At 48.1% G+C, this 27,595-nt stretch overlaps 1 protein-coding gene across 1 annotated transcript in view; it reads left to right on the top strand.

Moving 5' to 3' along the window:
* Nucleotides 1-5,110: 5,110 nt before the first annotated feature.
* DGUOK (deoxyguanosine kinase) overlaps nt 5,111-27,595 on the top strand; it is a 41,640-nt gene continuing 19,155 nt past the window's right edge. Inside the window, exons 1-3 of the mRNA XM_044663011.1 lie at nt 5,111-5,249; nt 12,721-12,833; nt 24,687-24,874. Of these exons, the coding sequence (XP_044518946.1) occupies nt 5,111-5,249; nt 12,721-12,833; nt 24,687-24,874 (440 nt within the window). The remainder of the gene's footprint in view (nt 5,250-12,720; nt 12,834-24,686; nt 24,875-27,595) is intronic.

The raw sequence follows: 27,595 nt of genomic DNA, 5'->3' as shown, positions 1-27,595 counted from the left end.
AGAATGGTGGTGCAGATGGCCTCGAGGTTCTTCCTGATTCGGGGATCCCATGCCTCTAAATTCACCTTTCCAAGGAGGCCAGGGTGAGAGGTCAGCCATTCCCTTAAAGCATTTCCATCCCAATTGTCCGGTGATCTGGGAGCCATTCTTTTCCCATGATGCCCTGGGACCCTGGTGTAAAGGATGTGACATCAATAACCCGGGGTTATATCTCTGTGGGATGGAGCCAGTCCTTTATTGTCCAGGCCTGGATCTGAAGAGCCATTCAGAGAATGGAGGGGAGAAAGGTGAGTGGCCCATGCAGATAATACAGTCCAGGGGAAATAGTTCTGTGCTGGCCGCACTGCTTTGTGGCCTCCCCACACAGTATCCCAGCAGGGGGAAAAGCTGGTTTAGCATCACAAAGGTGCCTTGTGGAACTCTTTTCCCCAGAACCATTCAGGCTGCCCAGAAGATCTCCATTCAGAAGGGGGTCAATTTCCATATAAAAACTTAAGGGAGGGACAGTCCTGGAAGCTGAGTTTAAAGGTAGGTGACCGGAAGGGCAAACCAGAAGAGAATCTAGCTCATCCCCAAGGCTCGGAAAGTATTTCTTTTTAGTATCCTGTCCATCCCACATTAGCTGGGCAATCAGAAAGGCAATGGAGGCCCACCGCAAAGGCTAGGAGAGTCTGGACTTGGGTTTGTATCACCCACTTATAAAAATGATTAAGGGGGGCAGCTGGGTAGCTCAGTGGATTGAGAGCCAGGCCTAGAGACTGGGAGGTCCTGGGTTCAAATCTGGCCTCAGACACTTTTCCAGCTGTGTGACCCTGGGCAAGTCACTTGACCCCCATTGCCCACCCTCACCACTCTTCCACCTAAGAGCCAATACACAGAAGTCAAGGGTTTAAAAAGAAATGATTAAGCCCTCCTTTATTGATTTATTGACTATCTCTGTCCTAGGACAAGTAACTTCATTTTGCTGAGACTAAGCATTATCACAATATCATGGATATAGAATTTGGAAATAACAAGGTCCAACAACTTTATCTCCAGAGGAGGGGTTAGACTATATTCAACGCAATTCAATTCATTTTAAATCAATAAACAATTATTCCATTTCAGCTATGTGCCAAGCACTGGAGATAGAAAGACAGGGAAAAAAGAAGTCTCTTCCCTCAAGGAGCTTATGTTCTCCTAGGGAGACATTGTACCTGTAAAGAGGGGTAAACACAAAGTACTTTCCAAAGCTAGAGAAATAGAGACAGAGACAGAGAAACAGAGAGTGAGCTCACACTTTACCTGGGGAGATCAGACAAAGCCTTGCAAAGGAGTTGGCACCTGAGAGGTGTTTTAAAGTATTAGGATTAAAATAGATTTAGAGGGGGCAGCTGGGTAGCTCAGTGGATGGAGAGCCAGGCCTGGAGACGGGAGGTCCTGGTTTCAAATCTGGCCTCAGACACTTCCTAGCTGTGTTGTGTGACCCTGGGCAAGTCACTTGACCCCCATTGCCTACCCTTACCAGTCTTCTGCCTTGGAACCAATACAAAGTATTGACTCCAAGACAGAAGGTGAGGGTTTAAAAAAAAAAAATAAAGAAATTTTTAAAATTTTAATAATAAAAATAATATTTAAATTTTTAAAATAATAAAATATTTAGAAAATTTAAAAATAATAATAATAAATTAATATTTTAAAATAACAAAAATAAAATAAAATAGATTGAGGTTAATTTTGAATTTTAGTGGTTAAGCCAGGAATTATAAAAGGGGAAAATGAGGAGAGGAAGAATTCTAGATATGGAGGATAGCCTGTACAAAGGCCCATAGGCAAGAGACAGACTTCCATCCAGTATATAGTTGACCAATCGATTAGAAGGGAAGTGATGTGAAATTAAACAGGAAACATAGATTGGAGCCAGTTTGGGGAGGGTTTCAAATGATCAGAGTTTGAATTTTATCCTAGAGACAGAATGACAAGAGTTTGAGACTTAAAAATGTCTATATAATTGAATCGATAAAAGGGATGCCCATAAAAACACATGACAAGCGGTCATGTAGCCTCTGATGGAAGAATTCCAATCAGCACAACAGGGAGGCCAGCAGAGGTTTCTGAGAAGACATGTGTACATATGTGGTCAGATTTGAGCTTTAGGATTATTATTTTGGCATATATGAGGAGGATGAATTGTAGATGAGAACTATTGGAAGAAAAGAGGCCAATTAAGAAATGATTTCAGTAGTCCAAGTAAGAAGTGATTATCTTGAGGGCAAGAACCATCTTCATTTCTTTTTTCTTTTCTTTTCTTTTTTCTTTTTTTTAACCCTTAACTTCTGTGTATTGGCTCCTAGGTGGAAGAGTGGGCAATGGGGGTCAAGTGACTTGCCCAGGGTCACATAGCTGGGAAGTGTCTGAGGCTGGATTTGAACCCAGGACCTCCCATCTCTAGGGCTGGCTCTCAATCCACTGAGCTACCCAGCTGCCCCCTTCATTTCTTTTTAATAAATCTTCTCAGCCCTTAGGACAGGGTCTGGCAAACAGTGTAACGATTAAAAATGATAAAGGCTGATATTATGAGGAAAAGTAATATTTTAATTAGCATGGCCATGTTGGTAAAATAGATAAGACCGCAAGCCTGATAAAAGCTATTTCAAACCTCCCAGCATTTTCTTCCCTCCACCTGGCTGCCTCGTACCAAAAGAGCCCAGTCAAAGCCTCATCTCCCCATTTAAGTCACGTTCTACATTGATTGACGTCATCACGTCCAAAACCGGAAACCCATTGGATCAGGGAAAATGTAGTCTCAAAGTCCCCCACGTGTCCACAGGAAGTTTGTCATATATCCACATATCTTGAGGCTTAATATGTCTAAATAGAACCCCAGAAATTCTAAATAACACAACAGGGAGGGCTTAGTAACCAAGTGCTTGTTGATGAATTGATTGATTTAACTGGAAGGGAAACTTAGTGGAAAGAAGAGGCTGGATAGGACAGATAGGAGAGTGGAAGAGGCATGAGGAGGTGCGAGAAAAAGGTACTCAAGAGCGGAGTTGGTTTTGGTTTTGTTTTGGTTTTGTTCCACAGTTGGTTCTCTTCACGCCTGATGCCCAGAGATCCTGGAGCAAGGCTGGCGTGGCCATTTCACACTGGCCACAACGGCGTGGCTCATCCTCGCGATCCATCACTAGGGGTTTGTGAACCACACAGGGTTGCTTTTATCCAGTGGCCAATTTTCCATAATTTCATCTGATGACTTGAAGTTCTCCACATGTTGTAATGAGGTTATTTAGGTCATTCCTTTTGCTGGCAAAGGCTGCTCAGGATCATTTCCAAATCTGTTCCTTATAGTCCTTCTGTACAGGTAAACTTTCCTGTAGGGCCTTCATAAGGCAAGGGGGAAAACCCTGTCCCTTCAATGAGGAGCCCCATTGGATTTAACCAGCCTGGTCCTCCTACAAGAGACTCCCCATGTATGGCCAGATCTTTAATCAAAGCTATTCCTGCTTAGGTTAAAGGGTTCGACTGTAACCTGCCCCTAATATAGCAGAAAATACATTTCCTAGTTCACCTTTCCAACCCAAGTTAAAGAAAAGTATTCCATCTTGTAAAAAATGCTAACAGAAGAGGAAGCTAGGGGACTCAGTGGATCGAAAGCCTGGCCAACAGAGGGGACGTCCTGGGTCCAAATCTGACCTCAGATACTTCCTACCTATGTGACCCTGGACCAGTCACTTAACCTGCATTGCCTTTAGGGCTCTTCTGCCCAGAACCCAATACACAGATTGATAAGACAGAAGGCATTTATTTTGTAATGCTAACAGAGCCTTTGAGGTGCCCTGGCACCCCTTCCTGACCTCACCTAACTCATCCAAGTGCCACACCTTCTTCCTGTTCTCTCTGGTCTTCTTTAAGGTCACCAGAGTGCCAGCGAGCTTTGTACTCAGTGCCTTTCAGCAGCAGACACTTTCATGCCATGGTTCTTATATCTATAATTTGCAAGAGGATTTGCAATCTCCTTACATTTGACAGAGGAGGGAAACTGAGGCCCAATGCAAACCAAGGCAAGTAATCCAATTCATGCAAGGGCATACAGGCTTCAGTTCTACCAGTTGGAGCGTGGTGAGAGAAACTGAGGCTGATCCATATGAGAAGTGAAAGAGGGGGCAGCTGGGTAGCTCAGTGGATTGAGAATCAGGCCTAGAGACTGGGAGGTCCTGGGTTCAAATCTGGCCTCAGACACTTCCAGCTGTGTGACCCTGGGCAAGTCACTTGACCCCCATTACCTACCCTTACTACTCTTCTGCCTTGGAGCCAATACACTGAAGCTAAGGGTTAAAAAAAAAAAAAAAAAAAGAAGTGAAGAAGCTGAAGACTATTTAATCTAAAGAACAGAGAGCTAAGGTGGAGGAACATGACTGACTCAGGCCGGCTGGCCTACCTCTCCTGGACCCATTTGAAGTTCTAAGTGCCTGGCCATTCCCTTCTCTGGCTCATTTTGTAGAGGAGGAAACTGAGGCAGATGGGGTGAAGTGACTTGTCCAGGGTCACACAGCTACTACATGTAAGCCTGGATTTGAACTTGGGAAGCCTGATTTCAAGACCGGTTGCTCTATCTACTGGGCCACCCAGCTGCTTACCAGCTAGCATTTACAGAGCATTTTGCTAAGGTTGCCAGGGGATTTACAATTATCTTTTTTATCCTTATAACTACTCTGAAGACTTGGCTGCTGGTATTATTCCCATTTTATATATGAAGAAACCGAGGCAAAGAGAAGTCAAATGACTTGCCCAGGTTCCTACAGCTGGGAAGTTTCGAATTTGGCCGGTCTATAGCGGTGGCCTCCGGGCCCAAGTTCGGCACTTTCATTGTATGTAGATCAGCGGCTCCGGCACAAAGTGGGAGGAGACGCCTGAAGCCCCAGGCAGCCGGGTTCCGGCTCTGTCTGGGCCGAGATGGAGCAGGGCCCCGGGCCCTAGAGCACTCAGCCCCGCTCTGGACCTCAGTTTTCGGGGCAGCCGCGGCAAGCCCCGCCCCAGGCCCGGGAGGCGGGAGGACTACTACGAGGAGGAGGAGGAGGAGGAGGAGGAGGAAGAGAAAGGAAGAGGAGGAGGAAGAGGGAGGAAGAGGATGGCTCTGGGCGGGCCGGGCCGGCCGCTGCGGGCCCTGCTCCGCGCCTCCCTCGTGCCCAGGGTCCTGGTTCAGCGCGCAGAGTCGGGCCCGGCTCCGAGGCGAGCGCTCCGGCGCCTCGCGGTGGAGGGCAACATCGGTAAGGGCCCGGGCCGCTGGGGGCGGGGCGGGGGGGCCAGAGGCGGGACCTGGCCTGGCCTGGTCTGAGCCTGCGCAAAGAGGGGCGCTCGGGGAACCTGCGGCGGGGGCCAGCTGTGGCTGCGGCTGCTCCCTGACCCCCTCGGGGCTGGGAGCCCATCCTGGACCTGAGTGCACCTGCATCCCTTGAATGGAGGCTTCCCCTTGAAGCCCTTCAGTGACGGGGAGCTCACCACTAGTCCCACCCTTGGAAGGGATCAGCCTCTCTGCAGTCTATCCGTGGCCTTATTCGTTGGTCAGTCGTTCTGTCGCGTCTGACTCTTGGAGATCCCGTGGCCTCTCCACGGAGTTTTCTCGGCAAAGATACGGGCTCGGTTTGCCCTTTCCTTCCTCACGAAGCATTTATTAAACGCCTACTGTGTGCCCGTCACTGTGCCAAGCTCTGGAGATTCGGCCCCGGCCGAGTTCACCACAAGCAAACATCTCTCCAAAGGCGTGCAAAATGCTGCAAACCTGACCGGGAGGGAGGGGAGCTCCACCAGCGGGGGTTCGAGCAGGGACTCGAGCCGGAGCGGCCTGAGTCGGGCAGGCAGGGGGGAGGGCACGCGGCCGCGGCTGCTCCTAGTGCGGCTCCGTCTCTGCCCCAAGGAGGTGAGGCACAGCCTCCGCCGCACTCCCTGGCCCGGGGCCCTCCTGCCTGGCTACCTCCCCTGGGTGCGGGCCGCCTCTGAGGCCCGGAACTGGACCCCGGATTCTAGGGAGGAGAGATGGGGGGGGGGCCAGAATACAGCCAGACTCCCCGCTCCGTAGTCCGGACACCAGACCCTGCGGGCGGCCCTTCAAGGGCTTCTTAGCGTTTAGCTTGTCCCGTGGTCGGCTCCGCTCCAGCCTCCGGGCCCTTCCGGCTGCCCCGCTCTAGAGGGGAGGCCGGCTGTCTTCTCTCTCACCCAATTCTCTGGAAGGCGGGATACCGAGGCAGACTGGAAACAGTGTCTTCCTAGCCCGAGTTTACTTTCTGCTGAGGGGAGACAGCGCCGACACCTGATTAAATACAAAGTTACGCAACAGACTCTTTCCCAAAGGAGTGCCAGGAGAGAAAGCCCAAGACCTTTCAAAAGCGGCCCCTCATGGGGGCAGCTGGGTAGAGACGGGAGGTCCTGGGTTCAAATCCAGCCTCGGACACTTCCCAGCTGTGTGATCCTGGCCAAGTCACTTGACCCCCATTGCTCACTCTTACCACTCTTCCACCTATGAGCCAATACACAGAAGTTAAGGGTTTAAAAAAAAAGTGACCCTGGGGCAGCTGGGTAGCTCAGTGGATGGAGAGCCAGGCCTAGAGACAGGAGGTCCTGGGTTCAAATCTGGCCTCAGACACTTCCCAGCTGGGTGACCCTGGGCAAGTCACTTGGCCCCCATTGCCCACCCTTACACTCTTCCACCTATGAGACAATACACAGAAGTTAAGGGTTTAAAAAAAAAAATGGAAGGTAAAGGGTTAAAAAAAAAAGCCGATGAGTAGCTCTAGTCTTAAAAAGCTGAGCCGAGGCTCGATGATGAGGGAGGTTTGAAGGGTCAGTGAGTGGGTGCTTCTTTCGCATCTGGGACTTGCCACCTATATCTGATGCTTTCTGACCCCAGGCTTGCCACTACAGAAGGGATTTTTGAGTCAGATCAGGAGGACACCTGAGAATTCACTGGGCTTGAGTCCAGAATTCTTTGCCTCACCATCCCTATTCTGGAAGTTTGAGAAGAGACCCTGAGCATTTTTATCCATGGGGACGGCTCTCTCCTCTTTGGATAGAAACCCCAGGAGGATCCCGTAGCCGGAATCTCTTTGAGACTGGTAAATAGGAGGTACAAGAGGCAGGGCAGTACAGAGCAGTTACTCTGAGGCCCAGGAGCTGAGCCTGGAATCAGGAAGACCTGAGATCGAATCCAGCCTCGGACATCAGCTATGTGGCCCTGGGAAAGTCACTTGACTTCTGTCTGTTTACCTCTATTTCCTTATCTGTAAAATGGGGGTGATAATAACGTCTACTACCTTGGATAATTGTAAGGCACTTAGCACAGTGCCTGGCACATAGTAAGCATTGTGTAAACGAACTATTATTATTAACTTATGACCTGGGATAAGTTACTTAACTTGCCTCAGTTTCCTCATTTGTTAAATTAGAGTTTGGACTAAGGGCCTCTGAGGCCACTTCCAACTCTACATCCTTGATTCTCTACTATGCCAAACTGCCCTTGTGTTGTATATTTACGTGAATAATTATAAAAAGAATATAAAAAATCCTTTAAAATTATTTAAAAATATAAAAATAATTTAAAAATGTTATTTAAAATGATCAAAATTATATTAAAATTATAGAAAACAATTTTTAATTTAAATAATTATAGAAATTATATTAAAATAGTTATTAAAAATTTCACATTCAAAATGCTCCTCTGTGTCAAGCTAAAAAAAATTTAAAAAAAAAATTTTAACCCTTCACCTTCCATCTTGGAGTCAATACTGTGTATTGGCTCCAAGGCAGAAGAGGAATAAGGGTGGGCAATGGGGGTCAAGTGACTTGCCCAGGGTCACACAGCTGGGAAGTGTCTGAGGCTGGATTTGAACCTGGGGCCTCTTGTCTCTAGGCCTGGCTCTTAATCCACTGAGCTACCCAGCTGCCCCCAAAAGCATTTCTTTTTAAGCCCTTACCTTCTGTCTTAATTTCAGTTCTAAGATAAAAAAAGGGGCAAGGGCTAGGCAATTGGGGTTAAGTAACTTGCCCAGGGTAACCCAGCTAGGAAGTGTCCGAGGTCAGATTTCCTAGTAGAATTGTGTGTCCCCTAAGGGGGGGATGTGATGGGGGGGGTGGGGGGAGGGAAAGAACATGAATCACATAATCATGGGAAAATATTCTAAATAAACAAATAATTATTTAAATTGACTGAGGTCAGATTTGAACCCAGGTCCTCCCAACTCCACACCTAGTGCTCTATCCACTATGCTACCTAACTGCCCCCCCCAAAAAAAGCATTTCTTAAGCACCTACCATGTGTCAGGCACTGTGCTAAGCACTCAGGATGATCCTGAAGTCTAAGAAGGTCATTGGCTGTGGGGGAGGCTGAGGTATGAGCTGGGAGAAGGAGGAGGACCCCGAACGGCAAGGCTTCTGGATGGCCAGGCCGTTGGGAAAGAGGGCACCGGGGCACAGGGACGGCTGAAGCAGCTGGAACTCCTCCGAAGGGCGTCATGCCGGCCTCTGCCGTTTCCTTGCTCAGTGCCTCTCCCCAGCCATTATTAAAGGTACCGGCAAAGCCTACATAGGCTCGTCCAACCAACATGACACTGCCAAACCTCAGGGAAGTGCTGCGGTTTAGTGGAAAGAGTATCGGATAACTGGCATTTATGGGGCACCCACTGTGTGCCAGCCGCCGCGCTCGACGTCACTTGTTCTTTACAAACAGGATCTCATCTGATTTGCAGAACAGCCTTGAGACAGACGCAGGTGCTTTTTTTTCCTTTTTAACGTTTATCTTCTGTCTTAGCATCAGTAGGATGGGGACAGGCAGTCACACAACTCTGGAACCCAAGCCCTCCTCCCAGCTCCACACCTGGAGTGCTTTATGTACTACCCAGCTGCCCCAGATAGATAGGTTGTTGTTTTTTTAAGCCCATATTTTACAGGAGGGGAAACTGAGGCAAATAAGGCAAATCACTTAATCTCAGTTTCCTTGTCTGACTTATAGTTAGTGTATAATAATGATGAGAGGCTGCTGTGTGTGTGTGTGTGTGTGTGTGTGTGTGTGTGTGTGTGTGTGTGTNATGAGAGGCTTGTGTGTGTGTGTGTGTGTGTGTGTGTGTGTGTGTGTGTGTGTGTGTGTTATGGCAGATAGAAAGCTAAGCAGTCTTGAAGCCAAGAAGTAGACTCAAGTCTGGCTTCTGCCATGGTCTGGCTGTGTGACCAGCATCCTCGAGGTAAGACGTTCCAGTGCTCTGGGCAGCTTCCTGACAGCATTCCTAAATGTGGACTCCTTTTATTTTATTTTATTTTATTTTTTATTTTTTTGTTTTGTTTTTTTAAACCCTTAAATTCTGTATATTGGCTTCTAGGTGGAAGAGTGGTAAGGGTGGGCCATGGGGGTCAAGTGACTTGCCCAGGGTCACACAGCTGGGAAGTGTCTGAGGCCGGATTTGAACCTAGGACCTCCCATCTCTAGGCCTGGCTCTCAATCCACTGAGCTACCCAGCTGCCCCTATTTTTTTTTATTTTTTAAACCCTTAACTTCTGTGCATTGGCTCCTAGTTGGAGAGTGGTAAGGGTGGGCAATGGGGGTCAAGTGACTTGCCCAGGGTCACCCAGCCGGGAAGTGTCGGAGGCTGGATTTGAACCCAGGACCTCCCGTCTCTAGGCCTGACTCAATCCACTGAGCTACCCAGCTGCCCCTGGGCTCCTTCTTAAAAGATCTCTCTTTCCTAGCTGTATTTGAAAATAGTTGATTTCATTTGTCAAAGATGTTTTATACATTGCAGAGCAGGTAAAGATTTATTTTGATAGAAGGCATTTTCTCTTTGGTCCAGGCCAGAGAAAAAAATATTATGTATAATCTTTCTTATATGTATCATATATGTGTAACCTGCCTCAGTTTCCTCTTTTGTAAAATGGGAAGAATAATAGCAACTATCTCCGAAGGTTGTTATAATTATAGTCAGCTAGACAACTCAGTGGGTAGAGCACTGGGCCTGTAGTCAGGAAGATCTGAGTTCAAATCCAACCTAAGACACTACCTGTGTGTGATCTCAAACAAGTCACTTAATCCCTATTGGCTTCAGTTTCCTCATCTGTCAAATGCGGATAATAATACTAGCATCTTCTTCCCAGGGTTCTTATGAGGATTAAATGAGTCAATGCCCATCTGTGTGACCCTGGGCAAGTCACTTGACCCTCATTGCCTAGCCCTTACCACTCTTCTGCCTTGGAGCCAATACACAGTATTGACTCCAAGACGGAAGGTGAGGGTTTAAAAAACAAAAATGAATCGATAATTGTAAAGTGGGTGGCATAGAGAAAGCACTAGATAAATGTTAGCTATTATTATGTATTTCTTAAGCTTTAAACAGCTGTAGAAATGCCAGCTGCTATATTATTATTATTATTATTATTATTATTATTATTATTATTATTATTATTATTATTATTATTATATCTGTTTAGGGAGCTCTGAGATGAGGAAACACCAATGAGGTCTTTAATATACAGTCTTTTTTTTTTTTTAAACCTTACCTTCAGTCTTTGAATCTAACTAAGTATTGGTTCCAAGACAGAAGAGCACCCGAAGGAGAAAGGGTCAAAAATCTCCAGGGGAAAAAATGAAAGAAACAAAGTGGAAAGAATACCAGATCTCCACGTGTAGTAGAAATCACTGGAATGAACGGGGAACACAATAGACAGAAGCAAATGAGCTAGAAAGCTAGTGTTTGACCAAACCAAAGCTCTGGCTACTCAGGTAACGGCTCGCCAAACAACAAAAACTTCTGAGCAAACTGGAAAGAGGTCTGGCAGAAACCCATTATAGATCAGGATCTCACACTGTGTACCAAGATAGCTCCAAATTGAGACGTGACATGGCTATAAAGGGGACCATCAAAACCCCATTAGAGGAGCAACAAAGAAATTCCCTTGCAGATTTCTCGATAGGGGAAGACTAACTGACCAAAGAGAAGAGAGCCAAGATTGCTGAAGAGAAAACGGACAGTTTCGATGACAGAATGAAAATCTTCTGCATGAAAATTAAATGCAGCTAAAATTAGAAGAGAAAGAGTTCATTGGCAAGATTTTTGGAGCACATTTCTCTGACGATGTCTCATTTCCAAGATGCATAAAGATCTGGTTTAAATTTATATGAACGAGAGCCATTCCCCAACTGATAGATAGTCAGAGGATGTATACAGGCAGTTTTCAATAAGGAAAACCTTAAGAAACCCATGTGTTCAGTTATTTCAGTTGTGTCTGACTCTTTGCGACCCTCTGCGGGGTTTATTTGACAGAGATAACCGGAATGACTTGCCATTTCTTTCTCCAGCTCCTTTGACAAGTGAGGAAACTGAGGCAAATATGGTTATGAGACTTTCCCAGGGTCATATAGCTAATAAGTATCGGAGATCAGATTTGAATTCTGGAAGATGAGTTCTTGACTTCAGGCCCAGCATTCTATAGACTCACCAACTAGCTGCCCTAAGTTATCATTAGCCATAGAAAACAATGTTCCCAATCACTAATAATTCGACAAATACAATTTTAAATAACTTTGTGGTTCTACTTGACATTTGTCAAATTGACAGAGTTGGGGGGAAAATAGAAAATGACATTTTTTAAATTTTTCTTTTAAACCCTCACCTTCCATCTTGGAGTCAATCCTGTATATTGGCTCCAAGGCAGAAGAGTGGTCAGGGTGGGCAATGGGGGTCAAGTGACTTGCCCAGGGTCACACAGCTGGGAAGTGTCTGAGGCCGGATTTGAACCCAGGACCTCCCGTCTCTAGGCCTGGCTCTCAATCTACTGAGCTACCCAGCTGCCCCCTCAATGACATTTCAAAAGACTGTGAAGAAACAGGTACATCGAGGGAGGTCCTTTGGAATGGTGCAGCTCTTCTAGAAAGCAATTTGCAATTGTGCTCCCAAAGTTACTAGTCTGCGTCCTCTTTCATCCATCAATATCAGCATAAAGCCGATACCCCAGAGATCAAAGAAAGAGGGGAAAGACTCAGATGGGAAAATGTTGCAGCTCTTTTTGTAGAGGTGTGGCCCTGGAAACCAAGGGGAGGGGACACCCATCAACTGGGGAATGGTTAGACAATGTTATGGTACACTGTTGTGCCGTAAGAAATTACAAAAAAAAAGACAACCGGGGCAGCTGGGTAGCTCAGTAGATTGAGAGTCAGGCCTAGAGAAGGGAGGTCCTAGGTTCAAATCCAGCCTCAGACACTTCCCAGCTGTGTGACCCTGGGCAAGTCACTTGACCCCCATGGCCCACCCTGACCACTCTTCCACCTAAGGAGCCAATACACAGAAGTTAAGGGTTTAAAAAAAAAAAAACAAAAAACCTCAGAGAAACCTGCGAAGACTTAAGTGACCTGAGGCAGAGTAAAGTAAGCAGAACCAAAGAGGATAATTTATACCCAAACAATGTTGTAAGGACAAACAGCTTTGATACACTTACAAACCCCATCAACCCAACAATTAACCATGATTCCAGAGGACCGAGGATGAAGAATGCTGCCATATTGTCAGAAGCATTATGCAGAATGAGAAATACTGTTCCGGATGTGACGGGTGCAGGACTTTCTTTTGTTTGACTACATATTATAAAGGTTCTGGTTTTCTGTGTTCCCCCCTCACTTTAGGGTGAGAAGAATAGAGAGGAGAGAAAGTTAGTTTGTTGTTGTTGTTTTTAATTATTAAAAAAATGATGTCATTTGTTTTACAGCTGTGGGGAAGTCGACCTTTGTGAAGTTACTTGTGAAAACCTTCCCGGAGTGGCACATAGCTGCAGAGCCTATAACAACATGGCAAAACATCCAGGCTGTTGGCACACCAACAGTAAGTTTGCAGAGTGCTGGAGCCTTGGCAGGGAGGGGGGTGGGCAGGGTAGGAAGTAGGCTTGACTTGCTGCTGTGATTGGGTGTTCTTTGGGCGGGGGAAGAAGTGCCCTGTGTGACTTCTGGAGTCAGTCTCATGCCAGCCTCACTGCCCTACCAGAGAGGGGGTGAAGGTTGGTTGAGGGGCAGCATGGGCGGCACACAGGACCCTGGCCTCATACTTACAGACTCACAGAATTTGAGACCTGGAAGCAAGTCTAGCCCAGCTTGTTCCATCCATGTGGGAGAGGGATCCCTCTGAAGGCTTGTGGTCTCACTCCTGCCTAAGGGAAGTCCCGAGGGAGGCCATTTTCCTTCTGGACAGCTTTCCTCCTGACCAGGGTTTTCCTGACATCAAACCCAAATTGACGTCTTTGCAACTTGCGCTCATGACTCCGACTCTTATTGTTCAGTCCTCTGGAGCCAAATGGAGCAAGTCCAGTCTCCCCTCCAGAAGACTGCTCTCAGATCCCCGAGTCTTCTCTTCAAGCAGATATTCCCCATACCTTTAACTGAGCTTCGTGTGCCGGGGACTCCAGGTCCTGGGCCATCCTTGTGACTTTCCTCTGGACTCTTTGTAGCTTAATGAGGTTATTCATTTTTTTAAAAACCCCAACCTGCCATCTTACAATCGATTACTGTGTATTGGTCCCAAGGCAGAAGAGAGGTAAGGGCTAGGCAATGGGGGTCAAGTGACTTGCCCAGGGTCACTCAGTTAGGAAGTATCTGAGGTCAGATTTGAACCCAGGACCTTCCATCTCTTGGCCTGGCTCTCAATCCAATGAGTCACCCAGCTGCCCCCAACACATCTTAGGTTTTTTTAAAAGTATATGATCAGTTCAACATATTAATTTCAAATCTGGCCAGCTTGTCTGTATCTCCCTTTGAACTCACTTCTGTGCTTTAAATGAAATGCTTAAAATTGATCCTATTTTCATCCTTTTTTTTTTTTAGTATCATTATCACAACCTCCTTCTATCATCCTCCCCTAAACTGTCATAAATAAGCCTACTCAAGCAAAAAAAGAAAAAAAGCAACACATTGGCCATCTTGGAAAATGTCATATTGGACGTTTCTATTCCATCACTTCTCCTTCAGAAGAGGGGTAGAAAGCTCCATCGCCTTTCTTCTGCAGTTATAATTGGTCATTGCATTGAGTTCTTAAGTCTTTCAAAGTTGTATTCCTTCCTTCCTTCCTTCCTTCCTTCCTTCCTTCCTTCCTTCCTTCCTTCCTTCCTTCCCTCCTTCCTTCCTTCCTTTCTTTCTTCCTTCCTTTCTTTCTTTCTTTCACCCTCACCTTATAACAATATTTGTCATTGGTTCCAAGGCAAAAGAGAAGTATGGGCTAGGCCCGTGTTGGCCAACCTATAGCACGTGTGCCGGGGGGGGCGGGGCTGCTCCTTTCCCCCTCTCCATGCATGTCTGAGGACATTTCTTACATCATCCACCCCTCTGCCCAGCAGCCCAATGGGAGCGCTTCCTCCCTTCCGTGTCTGGGGTAAGAGGGTGGCTCATAGGCAGTGTGAGGGTTACGGTTTGGGCACTTGGTCTCTAAAAGGTTCACCATCACCTAGGATCTCTCATCTCTAGGCCTGACTCTCAGTGAGTCATCTAGCTGCCCCCAAAGCTGTTTTTCTTTTAATGTCTTTAGTCATTGTGTAAAGCATCCTATGTATTAGTACATACACTTCTCCCCAGGTTCTCTCAACCCATTCTTTTGGTATAATGGTATAATTCTTTTTTTTTAAACCCTTAACTTCTGTGTATTGGCTCCTAGGCGGAAGAGTGGTAAGGGTGGGCAATGGGGGTCAAGTGACTTGTCCAGGGTCACCCAGCTGGGAAGTGTCTGAGGTCAGATTTGAACCCAGGACCTCCCGTCTCTAGGCCTGACTCTCAATCCACTGAGCTACCCAGATGTCCCTGGTATAATTCTTTTTTTTTTTTTTTTTAAACCCTTAATTTCGGTGTATTGTCTCATAGGTGGAAGAGTGGTAAGGGTGGGTAATGGGGGTCAAGTGACTTGCCCAGGGTCACACAGCTGGGAAGTGGCTGAGGCCGGGTTTGAACCCAGGACCTCCCGTCTCTAGGCCTGACTCTCACTCCACTGAGCTACCCAGCTGCCCCTGGTATAATTATTATGGTATAATAGCATTCTGTTTCATTCAGGTGCCAAAATTAACTTCACCATTCTCCAATTAATGGGCATCCTTTTAGTTTTTTAATTCTTTGCTCCAACAAAGAGTACTGCTATGGATATTTTTGTATATATCTGGGTCCTTTCCCTCTATTTTTAATTCATTTTTAGTTTACTTTCATTTCCAATTTCTCTCCCTCCAACCTCCACTGAGAAGGCAACAAAAAAAAATCCATGACAAATATGTATAGTCAGGCGAAATAAATTCCCACACTAGCCATGTCCAAAAAAAGAAGAAATGAAAGAAAGAAAATCTGCTTTAATCCTCACTCGGAGTCCATCTGTTCGCCAGTTCCCTATCTGGAGGTGGAGAACATCTTTTAGCTTGAGGCCCATGGAATTGTGCTCAGTCACTGTGTTGATCAGAGTTCCTAAGCCTCTCAGTAGTTAGTCGTTGCAGTATTGTTGTTACTGTATAAATCGTTCCCCTGGTTCTGATCACTTAACTCTACATCCGTTCATGTAAGTCTTCCCCAGTTTTTCTGAAGCCATTTCCTTCTTCTCATCCTACAGCCAAGCGGTTCCCAAGCTGTTTTGGCCTATCGCCCCCTTTCCAGAAAAAATATTTCTTAGTGCCCCCCTGGAAATGATGAAACTATTTATTGAATTCAGAATAGAATATAATACAAAAAAAGTGTGGCCATCACCGCTTCCCTGGATCACTGCAGCACCCACCAGGGGGCGGTGGCGCCCACTTTGGGAATCACTGCTACAGCACATTACTATTCCCTCACCTTCGTCAACCACAACTTGTTCAGCCATTCTCCAATTGGCGGGTCCCCTTCGTTTTCCATCATAAAAAGAATAATAAAGATGATGTACATATTTTTGTGCATGTGGGTCCTTTTCTTCTCTCTTTGATCTCTTTGGGATGCCCACCTGAGAGCACTGTCACTGGGTCAAAGGATATGTTGTTGTGGAGAGAAGAAAACAGAGAGAAAACCATAGACCTATGGATGTCCCAAAGGAAAGGGGCACAAAATGTTAAATAAAATATTAGAAGCATATTAAGAGGGCAGCGAGGTGGCTCAGTGGATGGAGAGTCAGGCCTAGAGATGGGATTTAAATCTGGCCTCAGACACTTCCCAGCTGGGTGACCCTGGCCAAGTCACTTGACCTTCATTGCTCACCCTTACCACTCTTCTGCCTTGGAACCAATATACAGATATTGATTCTAAGACAGAAGGTAAGGGTTAAAAAAAAAAAAAAAAGATGATTTGGAGCAGTTTTTGAATGTTTACCAGTAGACTGAGTATTTCTCTCCTTTGACCCTTCAAATATTTGATAGAATAATTCTTTTTTTGTTTTTGTTTTTTTAAACCCTTAACTTCTGTGTACTGGCTCCTTGGTGGAAGAGTGGTCAGGGTGGGCCATGGGGGTCAAGGGACTTGCCCAGGGTCACATAGCTGGGAAGTGTCTGAGGCCAGATTTGAACCCAGGACTTTCAGAAGTCTCTAGGCCTGCCTCTCAGTCCACTGAGCTGCACCCTCTTCTTGATTACTTTGAATGGGTTTTTCTGCTGATCTGTGTTCATCTGTTTTCTATGCTGCATCGTTTGCTGAGATTGTTTCCGTTTTCTTTTTGTTGATTCTTCGGGCTTCTCTCGATAGACCATCATATTTCTCCACACTTAGAAAGCACTTTACAAATGCTGACTCGTCTTCACTACAAAGGTAGGGGTTGGCCGTCATTATTCCTGTTTTATATGGGAGGAAACTGAGGAAGTCAGAAATTCGGTGACTCGCCTATAGTCAGCCTGCTAATAAGTGTCAGATGTAAGATTTGAACTCGGGGACTCCTGACCCCAAGCCGAATGGTCAGTCCACTACGGCACCAAGCTGCCAGGGTGCTAATAAGCCATCTGAGTGCTCCGTCTTCCCCCGTGCCTCAGATGGGGAGATCTCTGGGTGCCACCGCATTGCTTTGATGGCGGTCCGGCTCCGGCTTCTGATTGGCCAAGCCCAAGGTTTCCTCCCCTCTTCTAGACTTCTTCCCCTGTACCCTGGCACCGGCAGCCCCCAGACAGACCCTTTTTTCTACCTGCTCTGGGCTTCGGTGCATCTGCAGGATTCTGGCAGTCTTTTTGGGTGGTCCTGGATTGGGCTGGGGAGCTTCTAGCTGTTTCCCTTTTATTATTTGCTTTTTCTCACTCTTCCTTTTAGAATGTTTGAAAGAGCTTCATTTGGGTGTCTAGGGGGGACCCAGGCTCCTCTCAGCAGAACATCCTGCCCACTTCCATGATTGTACTCTTTTTTTTTTTTTTAAACCCTTAACTTCTGTGTATTGGCTCCTAGGTGGAAGAGTGGTAAGGGTGGGCTATGGGGGTCAAGTGACTTATCCAGGGTCACACAGCTGGGAAGCGTCTGAGGCCAGATTGGAACCCAGGACCTCCTGTCTCTAGGCCTAGCTCTATCCACTGAGCTACCCAGCTGCCCCCATGATTGTACTCCTGCTGCCTTTCCTAAAGTCCTTCGGGGTCAGACTATTAGTTTTTCCCTTTGAGGCTTTACTTGCTGTCAGGTGGCTCCTCTTCTCTCCGCTTCCCTCCTGGGCTTCAGTTCATCCCTCGCATTTCTTCATTGTGTCTGGCAGCTGTTCATTCAGATTATCCTTGGTGAGAGCCCTCTGCCGGGGCTGCCAGACTTCCAGATGATGTGCTTGGACTTTCCTGATGTCGTCCTTCTTCCTTCCTGAGTGGGTTTCTGAGGAGCCCGTCTCTGTTTCTCCCGGAGTGTGTGTGGAAGAGCCTGGCATCTCTTACCCCGGAGTGTGCGTTCCCCAGTCACCAGGGGGTGGTGCTAGCGGGTCACCTCAGGGATTCGGTGCCCGGCTCGGGCGAAAGGGCCGGCTAGACACAGCCTTCACCTTCTGAGAGATGAACGAGCACCAGGCTAGTCCCAACCTTGTTAGCGGCTCAGTTTGGGCCACAGCGGAAGCTCCAGCAGGTGCCTGGCCCGTTCAGATGCCCCTGCGGCTGCCAGCCCGTCCTCTGGGCCCAGGCTCCTGACCTGGAGCCATTTTCTGTATGCTTGGCCCACGGTTCCCCTTTCTGGCGATGTTACTTAGTGCTCAGAAAACTCTGAAAGCCTCCCCCCCCCCCCATACAGCTTCATCCTCACACTAGCTGACCAGCCAGAGCACTCGCCTACTGTGAATGCATGAGAGAATGAATGAATGAGTGAATGAATTAATGAATGAATGAATGAGTGAGTGAGTGAGTGAATGAATGAAGGGCAAAGCGCTTACTGAATATTTACCATTGAATACTGACTATTTACCAAGAACTGTTATAGGGCGACGATTCCCCAAAAGGCAAACAAAAAAGTCTCTCTCCTCAAGAAGCCTGTGATATTCTAAGGAGGCCATTGGCGATGTCCAGAAAGTGGCGTGGAGGGTTCTAATTCCAGGCAAGAAATGGTGGAAAAGGAGGGCAGCTGAGTAGCTCAGTGGATGGAGAGCCAGGCCTAGAGACGGGAGGTCCTGGGTTCAAATCTGGCCTCAGACACTTCCCAGTTGGGTGACCCTGGGCAAGTCACTTGACCCCCATTGCCTACCCTTACTACTTTTCTGCCTTAGAACCAATACACAGTATTGACTCTAAGATGGAAGGTGAGGGTTTTTTTAAATTAAAAAAAAAAAAAAAAAAAAAGAAATGGTGGAAAAGGCTCCCCATCTGAACCTCAGGGAGCTGAGTTCCAGTGGGGAGCTTAGGGCCAGAATTCAGGCAGTCTGTTTTAGAAATGTTTGGGACCTTCCCTCCCACGTCTAGATCCCTACAAGATCACTAGGAGTGGCCACGGGGAGCTCCTCTTTTTTCTGTTCCAATACCCAGCAGTCCATTTCCTACCAGGAACTGGATATTCATTCCTTTCCCTGTCTTTCCCTATCCACTCTCCCATATTGCCTCTCTTTGCACATCACTTACTATATAGTATTTAATAAATGCTTTTCTTTTCCTCCTTTCTCTTTCTTTCTCTTTCTTTCTTTCTCCTTCCTCCATCCCTCCCTCCCTCCTTCCTCCTTTTCTCCCTCCCTCCTTCCTCCTTTCATCCTTCCTTCCTTCTTCCCTCCTTCTTTCCTTCCTTCCTTCCTTCCTTCATTCCTTCCTTCCTTCCTTCCTTCCTTCCTTCCTTCCTTCCTTCCTTCCTTCCTTCCTTCTTTCCTTCCTTCCTTCCTTCCTTCCCTCTTTTCTCTCTCTTTCTCTCTCTCTCTCTCTTAGATTTAATACCATGTATTAGTTCCAAGTCAGAAGAGTGATATGGGTGTGGGGGCCAAGTGACTTGTCCAGGGTCACACAACTAAAGAAGTATTTAAGGTCTTATTTGAACCCAATACCTCCCATCTCTAGACCTGGCTCTCAAACCACTGAGTTTCCCAGCTGCCTCTGTGTAAGTACTTTTCTTTCATTCTGTTCTCATGGAACCTTGGGAACTAGTTGATTCAGCAGGAGGCAATCAAATAGCAAACCCAGCCCTAGGGTGCCCGAAGAGCCCTCAGGCCAGAGGTGGAAGAGTAGATTGCAAGGAGTGTACCAGGGCAGATGAATGAGTGGGCAGATGGTGCCCAGGAAAGCTGAGCTCCTCATACACTTGCAAAGAGCTTCCTGAAGACTGGACAGCAGCTCTAGTGGGCGTAGTACTCAGAGCTCAGGGCTCCAAACTCAAGGAGTGACCAGAGTGACTCATAGAGAGAGAGCACAGACCCAGTCACCCAGTGAGCCCCAGACAGCGGGCAGTGGGCAGTGTGGGCCAGCAGTGACAGAATGGACAGCCTGTTGACCTTGGTGCAGGGAACAGAAACAACCATGGAACAGCGGCAGCTCTGGGGAAGAACTGAGATAAGAGGCTGAGGTGTTGGAGGAGGGGATGGAAAGGAAAGAGCGTCAGAGACCCGGGAGATCTCAGTGGCCTCCTGACTTGGCATCCACAGCCATTGTGCTGTTGTCTCAGTACAGCGGAGTTGGAGTTCTGGAGCTCTCCATAGCCACTGAGCTGGGACCCAGCATTGGACCAGAATCCTCCCCTCCAAAACCCCTCAGAGGCCTCAGATAGCAGCCACTGCCTGCCGGAGCTCAACCATGAATGAGAAAGACCTCCAAGACCTGGCCAGATGGACCTTCTTCCCTTTCTGCCTGAAAGAGAACCCAGTCAAAAGGTACTCCTACCCAGGCCTGTGGCTAGCTCATCCCATTGCCTGTTAGAGCAGGAATGCAGAGTTGTACAGGGCCGAGGAGGGGCAGGCCGGCTCTTTTGTGATCATGCAGAAGACCCCAGCCAGCACTGGCCACTTTTGTCCTTGGATCATTAATAATATTTCCTTCTTAGATTATTTCCTCCTTCATTCCTTCTGGGTTTGGCTACTCGTAGAAAACTGGCTCCACAGGTCAGGCCATCCTACCAGGACTGAATGCACCATCTCCTAGTGCTTTCCCTCCACCCACATTTTATATGCATTTGTGTGTATGCACGTGTGTGTTATTATATATCCATATGAATGATAAATTATTCTATATTTGTTTGTAACACATACACGCACACCCTGGGAGCAGGGCCGTATCCTTCAATCCACACTGTCACTTCTCCTGCCTCTAGACTTGCCATCGCTGCCTCGATCTATCCTGCACTTCAGCCACGTAAGAGAGATGGGCCCGTCCTTGGTCTCACCATCACCCAAGTGGTTTATTTCTCTGTTCCAGAACTCTAAAAGTCCTTTTTCAGACCGTGCACAGCTCTCTGTTCTGTGTGTCACTCCTCCAATCCTGCAAACCTCACTTCTAAGCTCTCTCGGATTTCCCTTTCTCCCCATTTAGCACTGGCCGAAAATAAGTAAATGTTTGTTGACTGGTTTCTGTCAGCCACCTTATTGTCAGTACTTTTATGCTCTTCAACCCTGCTGGAGGCAATTGCCCAGCCGAGCTGACTGGGGCTAGGCCAGTGATGGGCCACCTTTTGAGCTCGGTGTGTCAAAATTCGCCAAAAAACCGAGCATCACTCGGCTGGTGCATCACTTCGAGAAGAAATGCCGTTTCGCGATATTTATAGCTTAAATAACAAAACTCTATCATTGTCATATATAACTGGATTTAATAAACCAAAATAGGTAAATGAATATAGGCAGAATTGTCCTCTATAGTGCACAGAGCGTCTGTGCTACACTACAGCCACTGTTTCATCCTCGGCACGCGGCCCCATTCTTCTGTGTACACGGCCACATGCAGCTGCGTGTCATTGAAAATGGTAGGTTTGCCATCACTGGACTAGGACAGCTTTCTGTCATGGAACCTTAGCTGAATCCTCTGGGTGGGGGAAGCCGTTCACTCTTCTCTAACTGAGGAAATCTTCAACATAGCTATTTAAAGCAGTTTCTTTTCTCCTTGAGGCTCCCACAACACCCTCTCCTCAAGTCACTGCTTCACATTTTACTTGGAAAATAAAGATCTCTGTCAGAGCTCTCTCTATCTCTCTCTATCTCTCCCCCTACCTTCTTGCCTAGGCCCTGGAGCCCATCCCCTCCCATCTCCCCCTCCCATCTCAGGCTTCTGGACTTTTGAATATCTCCTTATCTAATGGGTCTTGACCAGATTTTTAGAGGGATGCACTAGTTTCTCCCATCCTTAACAACAACAACAACAACAACAACAAGGACAAAGCCCCTCCTTTGACCCTGGAGCTGTTGCCCTGTCCCGCCCTGATCCTTTTCATTTGGAGGGGAGAAAAAGCTGCCACCTCTGCTTATTGCCTTTTCTTCTTCTCTTAGTTCTCAGATCTTTAGTCTGGATTCCTACCTCCTGGAAATGACCACTCCAAGGTTGTCAAGGTTCTTGCTAGCCAGATCAGGTGGCCTTTCCCCACCCCAGCTCTTCTTGACTTTTCCCCTGCATTTGGCAGGTAGATTCCCCCCCCCCCCCTTTCCTCCCTGGCTCTTCCCTCTTCTCTGGGTTTTCTCATCACTCTCTTGACTATCTTTTTTTTTTTTTTTTTTTTTTTTAAACCATTAACTTCTGTGTATTGGCTCCTAGGCAGAAGAATGGTAAGGGTAGGCAATGGGGGTCAAGTGACTTGCCCAGGGTCACCCAGCTGGGAAGTGTCTGAGGCCAGATTTGAACCCAGGACCTCCCATCTCTAGACCTGACTCTCCATCCACTGAGCTACCCAGCTGCCCCTCTTGACTCTCCTTCTGCTCATCTCAGCCCTCTTCAGGCTCTTTTTTTCCTGGTTCCTCATCCAAATTGGGCCCCTGATCCCTGGATACCCCAAAGTCTGGCCTGGGTCCTTTTCCCTTTGACTCTGTTTCTTGCTCATCCCAGCAGCTCCCGGGGTTCCGTTACGGCAACATCCCCCCCACCAATAACTTCCCAGAATGCTTTATGGCTTGTGACGCACTTCACGGCTGTCGTCTCGCTTGTGGGTCATTAGCTCTGCACAGATTCCCCCGAGGGCCGGGGGTCCAGCCCAGGCTCTCCCTCGAGCTCACCCCACTGAAATCTGCTCCCAGGCATCTCAGACTTAACAGCTCGAACCCAGAACTCCCTCTCCAGCTCGGCAGCCCCTTCTCGCTTCTGCCCTGTCGTGTCCTTTCAGTTACCCGCTTGCCATCCACAAATCTTTCCTCCTCTTCAAGTCTGCATCCACCCTCTTGCCGCCGTGCCGTTGCTCCCTTTCCGTGTGCTCCCAAGGCCAGCAGCCACCACATTCAGCCTTTATCGCTGCTGCCCCGGGGGGGGAGGGAGCCCTCCGTCGTAGAGGGCCTCCGCATTCTGCAGATGCCAAACGGATACCCCTGAAGTGCAGAGCTGGCCCCCCTCACTACTGAGGCTGCTCCTGCACTGGCTCCCTATCGCCTCTAGGTTAACCTACACTTTTCTCTGTTCTGCATTCGAGTCCTTCCAAATGAGGCTCCAGCTGACCCTTCCAGAGTTATTCATGGCCCTGCACTCATTCTGACCTCCCCACGGTTTCTCCTACCTGCCTTGTAGCTCCTGCCTCCTGGCTTTTACACAGACTGTACCCCATGCCTAGAAGGCACTCCTTCCCCATCTCTACCTCATAGAGTTATTTTTTTAACCCCTCACCTTCCATCTTGGAGTCAATTCTGTGTATTGGCTCCAAGGCAGAAGAGTGGTAAGGGTTGGGCAGTGAGGGTCAAGTGACCTGCCCAGGGTCACACAGCTAGGAAGTGTCTGAGTCCGGATTTGAACCCAGGACCTCCCATCTCTGGGCCTGGCTCTCCATCCACTGAACCACCCAGCTGCCCCCAGAAGTTAAGGGTTTTAAAAATAACTGTATGAGGGGGCAGCTGAGCGACTCAGTGGTTGGAGAGCCAGGCCTTGAGATCGGAGGCCCTAGGTTCAAATCTAGCCTCAGACACTAGCTAGCTGTGTGACCCTGGGCAAGTCACGTAACCCCCATTGCCCAGCCCTTACCACTCTTCTGCCTTAGAACCCGTACCCAGTATTGATTCTAAGACAGAAGGTACGAAATCCTTAACTTCTGTCTTAGAATTGATACTAAGGATTGGTTCCAAGCCATGAGAGGGATAAGGGCTGGGCAGTTGGGGCTGTGACTTGCCCAGGGTCTCACAGTTATTGTCAGAAAAGGGCTTCATCCAACATATAAATGTGCATGATTGTAAGGGGGATGTCAGACGGTGGGACTGCAAAGGCAAAATGCAAAGGAGCCAACATCCCTCTGGGGGAGAGACAACGTGGAAACACCAGGCAGTGGGAGAAGGACAAAGATCCAAAAATCTTTATGGTCCAGCTCGGCCTCAGTAGGCTCATCTGTGACAGAATGATAATCGTGCCCATCTCCCTGGCTGCTGGGAGGGTAAACTGAGGCGAGGCATTTCAAGGGTTTTGCAAACCTCCAAGGACTATTGGAACGTCGATCTTCTTCATCTTGGTCCTTTTTCACTGTTGAGGGAAGCGGGACGGGGAGGGGAGATCTTCATAAATTGAGGAGGGGGAATGTGTGGAAATGGAAGAAGCAAGAGATGGCATTCGGAAGTTGAGGAAGTTGAGGAAGAGCCAGGGAACTCATTTGGCTACACTGTAGAGGCCTAAAAGGAAATGTTGTGTTGTTCAGTCATTTCAGTCGTGACCCCATTTCCTTCTCCAGCTCATCTTACAGATGAGGAAATTGAGGCAAACAGGGTTAAGTGACTTGCCCAGGATCACACAGCTACTAAGGGTCTGAGGCAAGATTTGAACCTAGATCTCCGGGGCTCTAAGGGCCAGCTACTAGCCCCATGCTGCCTCTGGGTCATAGGAAGGAAGGCTGGAAATGCAATTTAGAGTTAGCCTGAGGGGATGTCGGTGCCAAGGTGAGTTGTATTCTGAGACAGTTCCTGCTTCTTGGGGAGGCCTCCTGGAGGGGGGAAGGGAGGCCTCTGCCTCTGCCTCCTTCTCCTGGCAGCCCATCCCACTATAAGGCAAGTCCCAAGAGGGTAACGGATTCCTCCTGGGCCCAAAGCTCCCGGGGCTCCCCCGCCACACTGGCAATCTCTGCGCTCTCGAGGGCCTTGGGTGGGAGGCTCCGGCTGTCATTGTTCCTGTCCCTCCTTTCTGAGGAGAGCGCACAGTGTGCCCTTGGTCACTTCCCTCCCCCTCCCGTTTGCCCGCAGGCCGGCCCTCCCCAGAGCGTGGGGAATCTGCTGGAGATGATGTACCAGCAGCCCTCGCGGTGGTCCTACACCTTCCAGATGTGCTCCTTCCTGAGTCGGCTGAAAGCCCAGCTGGCCCCCTCCCCGGAGCGGCTCCTGCAGGCCCGGCAGCCCATGCAAGTGTTCGAGCGTTCCGTGTACAGTGACAGGTAAGGTGCCGAGGGCCCGCGGCCTGCCTCCTCCCCCTGAGGGGGCCCTGGCTCCCCCCCTTCCAAAGCTGGGAATAAAGCCTTTCACTTAGGCTAAGACACTTAGAGCTTTGCCACTCAGCCTCCCCCAAAGGGGACCGGTGTGATTATTATAGGGAAACTGAGGCTCTGGTGGCTTGTGACTTACCCAGACTCACCTAGCTGGGAATGGGACAAAGACCACAACAATCCTATTGTGGTAATTAGATTAAGTCTACACTGCCCATCTTTAGATTTAATCACCAAAAGGTGATTAAAAAAAGACCTTTTGGTGATTAAATCTAAAGATGGGCAGTGTAGACTTAATTGTCACACTATAGATTTGGTGATGGATCAGCTTTATAAAGATTGGATCCATTTCTAGAAACTCACAGATCTGGGGGGGGCAGCTGGGTGGCTCTGGATGGAGAACCAGGCCTGGAGACAGGAGATTGTGGGTTCAAATGTGACCTCAGATACTTCCGAACAGTGTGACCTTGGACAAGTCACTTAACCCCCATTGCCTACCCTTTACCTTATCGCTCTTCTGCCTTGGCACCAATATACAGTATTGATTCTGAGATGGAAGGTGAGGGGTTCGAAAGAGACCAGAAAAGCACGGATTTAAAGCTGGAAGCCCTGGGAGATTGTCCATTCAGACCCCCTTCATTTTACTGGTGAAGAGACTGAGGCTCAGAGGCTAAGGGGACCTGCCCACAGTCACTCAAGCAAGAAGCAGCAAAGGTCTGACTTGAACCCTGGCCCTCCAGAGCCCATCCGGAGGCCGCTGGCCTCTACCCTGACCTACTTTCTCTTCTCGGGGCCTTCCTCCCTCCTGGTGAGACCAGATAACCTCGAGAATCCTTCTGGCTGGAATTGTGCAAAGGTGCAACATTGTTGACGGTTGGCACCCAGCCCTCGCCTGTCCCGTACTTCTCTCCCCCTTTTCTCCCTGGCATCAGTATAGCCAAATGTTCCACCAGGGCCGGGAGAAGCTTTCGTGTTAGTGCTATTACGAGGCCAAAAGTTGCTCCCAGGATGCCCAGGCTGGCTCCAGGGACCCCCGACTAGCCCAGGGTGGGGGAATGAGAGAGCCTTGTCAGAATCCAGCAGAGGCGGGCCTTTCTGTGCCTTCCCATGTGCTCCAAGAATTTGGTCCTCCCACCGAGGCAGATTGCAGCCCCTGTGGCTGAAAAATTCACTGCCAGAGACTAGCCTGGGAGGTTCCAGCTTTGGGCAGGCCATTGGGAGGAGAACAGGAACCCCCGGAGTGCCACCGGGTCTATGCACTCCAGTCTCCTTCCACTGGAAAATCTGTAGCCAGAGGAACAACAACAACAACAACAACAACAGTGATAATAATAACAGCAATAATAACAGTGACAACAATAATAACAGCAATAATAATAATAACAGTGATAATAATAGCAACAATAACAGCAATAATAATAACAGTAATAATGATAATAGCAATAATAACAGTGATAATAACAGTGATAATAATAATGATAACAATAATAATAACAGTAATAATGATAATAATAATAGCTGGTGTTTATAAAATGCTCAAAGGTTGGCAAAGCACTTTACATCTGTTATTCTGTCCTCTGAGCTTTTTACCAACCCATTGAGATAGATAGGCACTATCAATTGTCTTAGGTCCCTTTTACAGATGTGGAAAACCAAGGCTAGGGGGCAGCTGGGTAGCTCAGTGGATTGAAAGCCAGGCCTAGAGACGGGAGGTCCTGGGTTCAAATCTGGCCTCAGACACTTCCCAGCTGGGTGACCCTGGGCAAGTCACTTGACCCCCATTGCCTACCCTTGCCACTATTCTGCCTTGGAGCCAGTACACAGTATTGACTCCAAGATGTAAGGTGAGGGTTTAAACAAAGAAACAAACAAAAAATCAAGATTAGTCGCTAGTAGCCCTTAGTTACAGATCTAGCAAGGGTTGGGGCCAGAATTTGAACTCAGGCCTTTGCAGGATCCCAAGGCCAGGACTCTCCACTCTCGGGTGCTGCCCCCTGGGCACACCATCTTCTATAAGGGAAGATTCCACAAAGTCAGGGACCCTCCCCTGCTCCTCTCCAGGGAAACAGCAAATCAGCTTTAATGACTTTTTCAGGGTCTGCTGGTTGTAAATGGGGAAGGTTGGGTTCCGTCCCGTTGGCCTGGGCTTCAGCGACTGGTCTTTGCCAGCGAGGGGCTGGACTCCCAGGCCCATTGGGAGCCCTTTAAACAAGCCGATTAATAGGATGGCGGCCCCTGCGGGAGACTCTCTGGAAGAGGGAGTCATTGGGTAGCTGCCCTGGAGCCTTGGCCTTGGCCATTCAGGTTGGCGGATGAGTGCCTCGCCCTTCCCTGCCTTTGCCCAGCTTCACAAGGGGAAGTGCCTACCTCCCCCCCCTCCCCAGCTCCCCGGTAGGCAGGCAGGCAGGCAGGCAGGCAGGCAGGCTGGCAATGATTAGCCACATTTTCCAGGTGAGGAAACTGAGACCCAGAGAGCCGATCAATTGGCCATCAACCAACAAGTGTTGTTGTTGTTGTTCTTCTTCTTCTTCTATTATTATTATTATTATTATTGTTATTATTATTATTATTATTATTAAACACCAACTGTTTGCCAGACATGGCGCCGGATGCCTGGGATCCAGATCTAGTGAGTGAGCCAATCCACCCCCAAAAAGCTTACATTTGAATGGG

This window comes from Gracilinanus agilis, chromosome 2 (genome assembly GCF_016433145.1).
Source record: "Gracilinanus agilis isolate LMUSP501 chromosome 2, AgileGrace, whole genome shotgun sequence".
Lineage (NCBI taxonomy): Eukaryota > Metazoa > Chordata > Mammalia > Didelphimorphia > Didelphidae > Gracilinanus > Gracilinanus agilis.
Note: the sequence above shows the minus strand (reverse complement) of the source record. Positions and strands in the feature narration are given on the sequence as shown.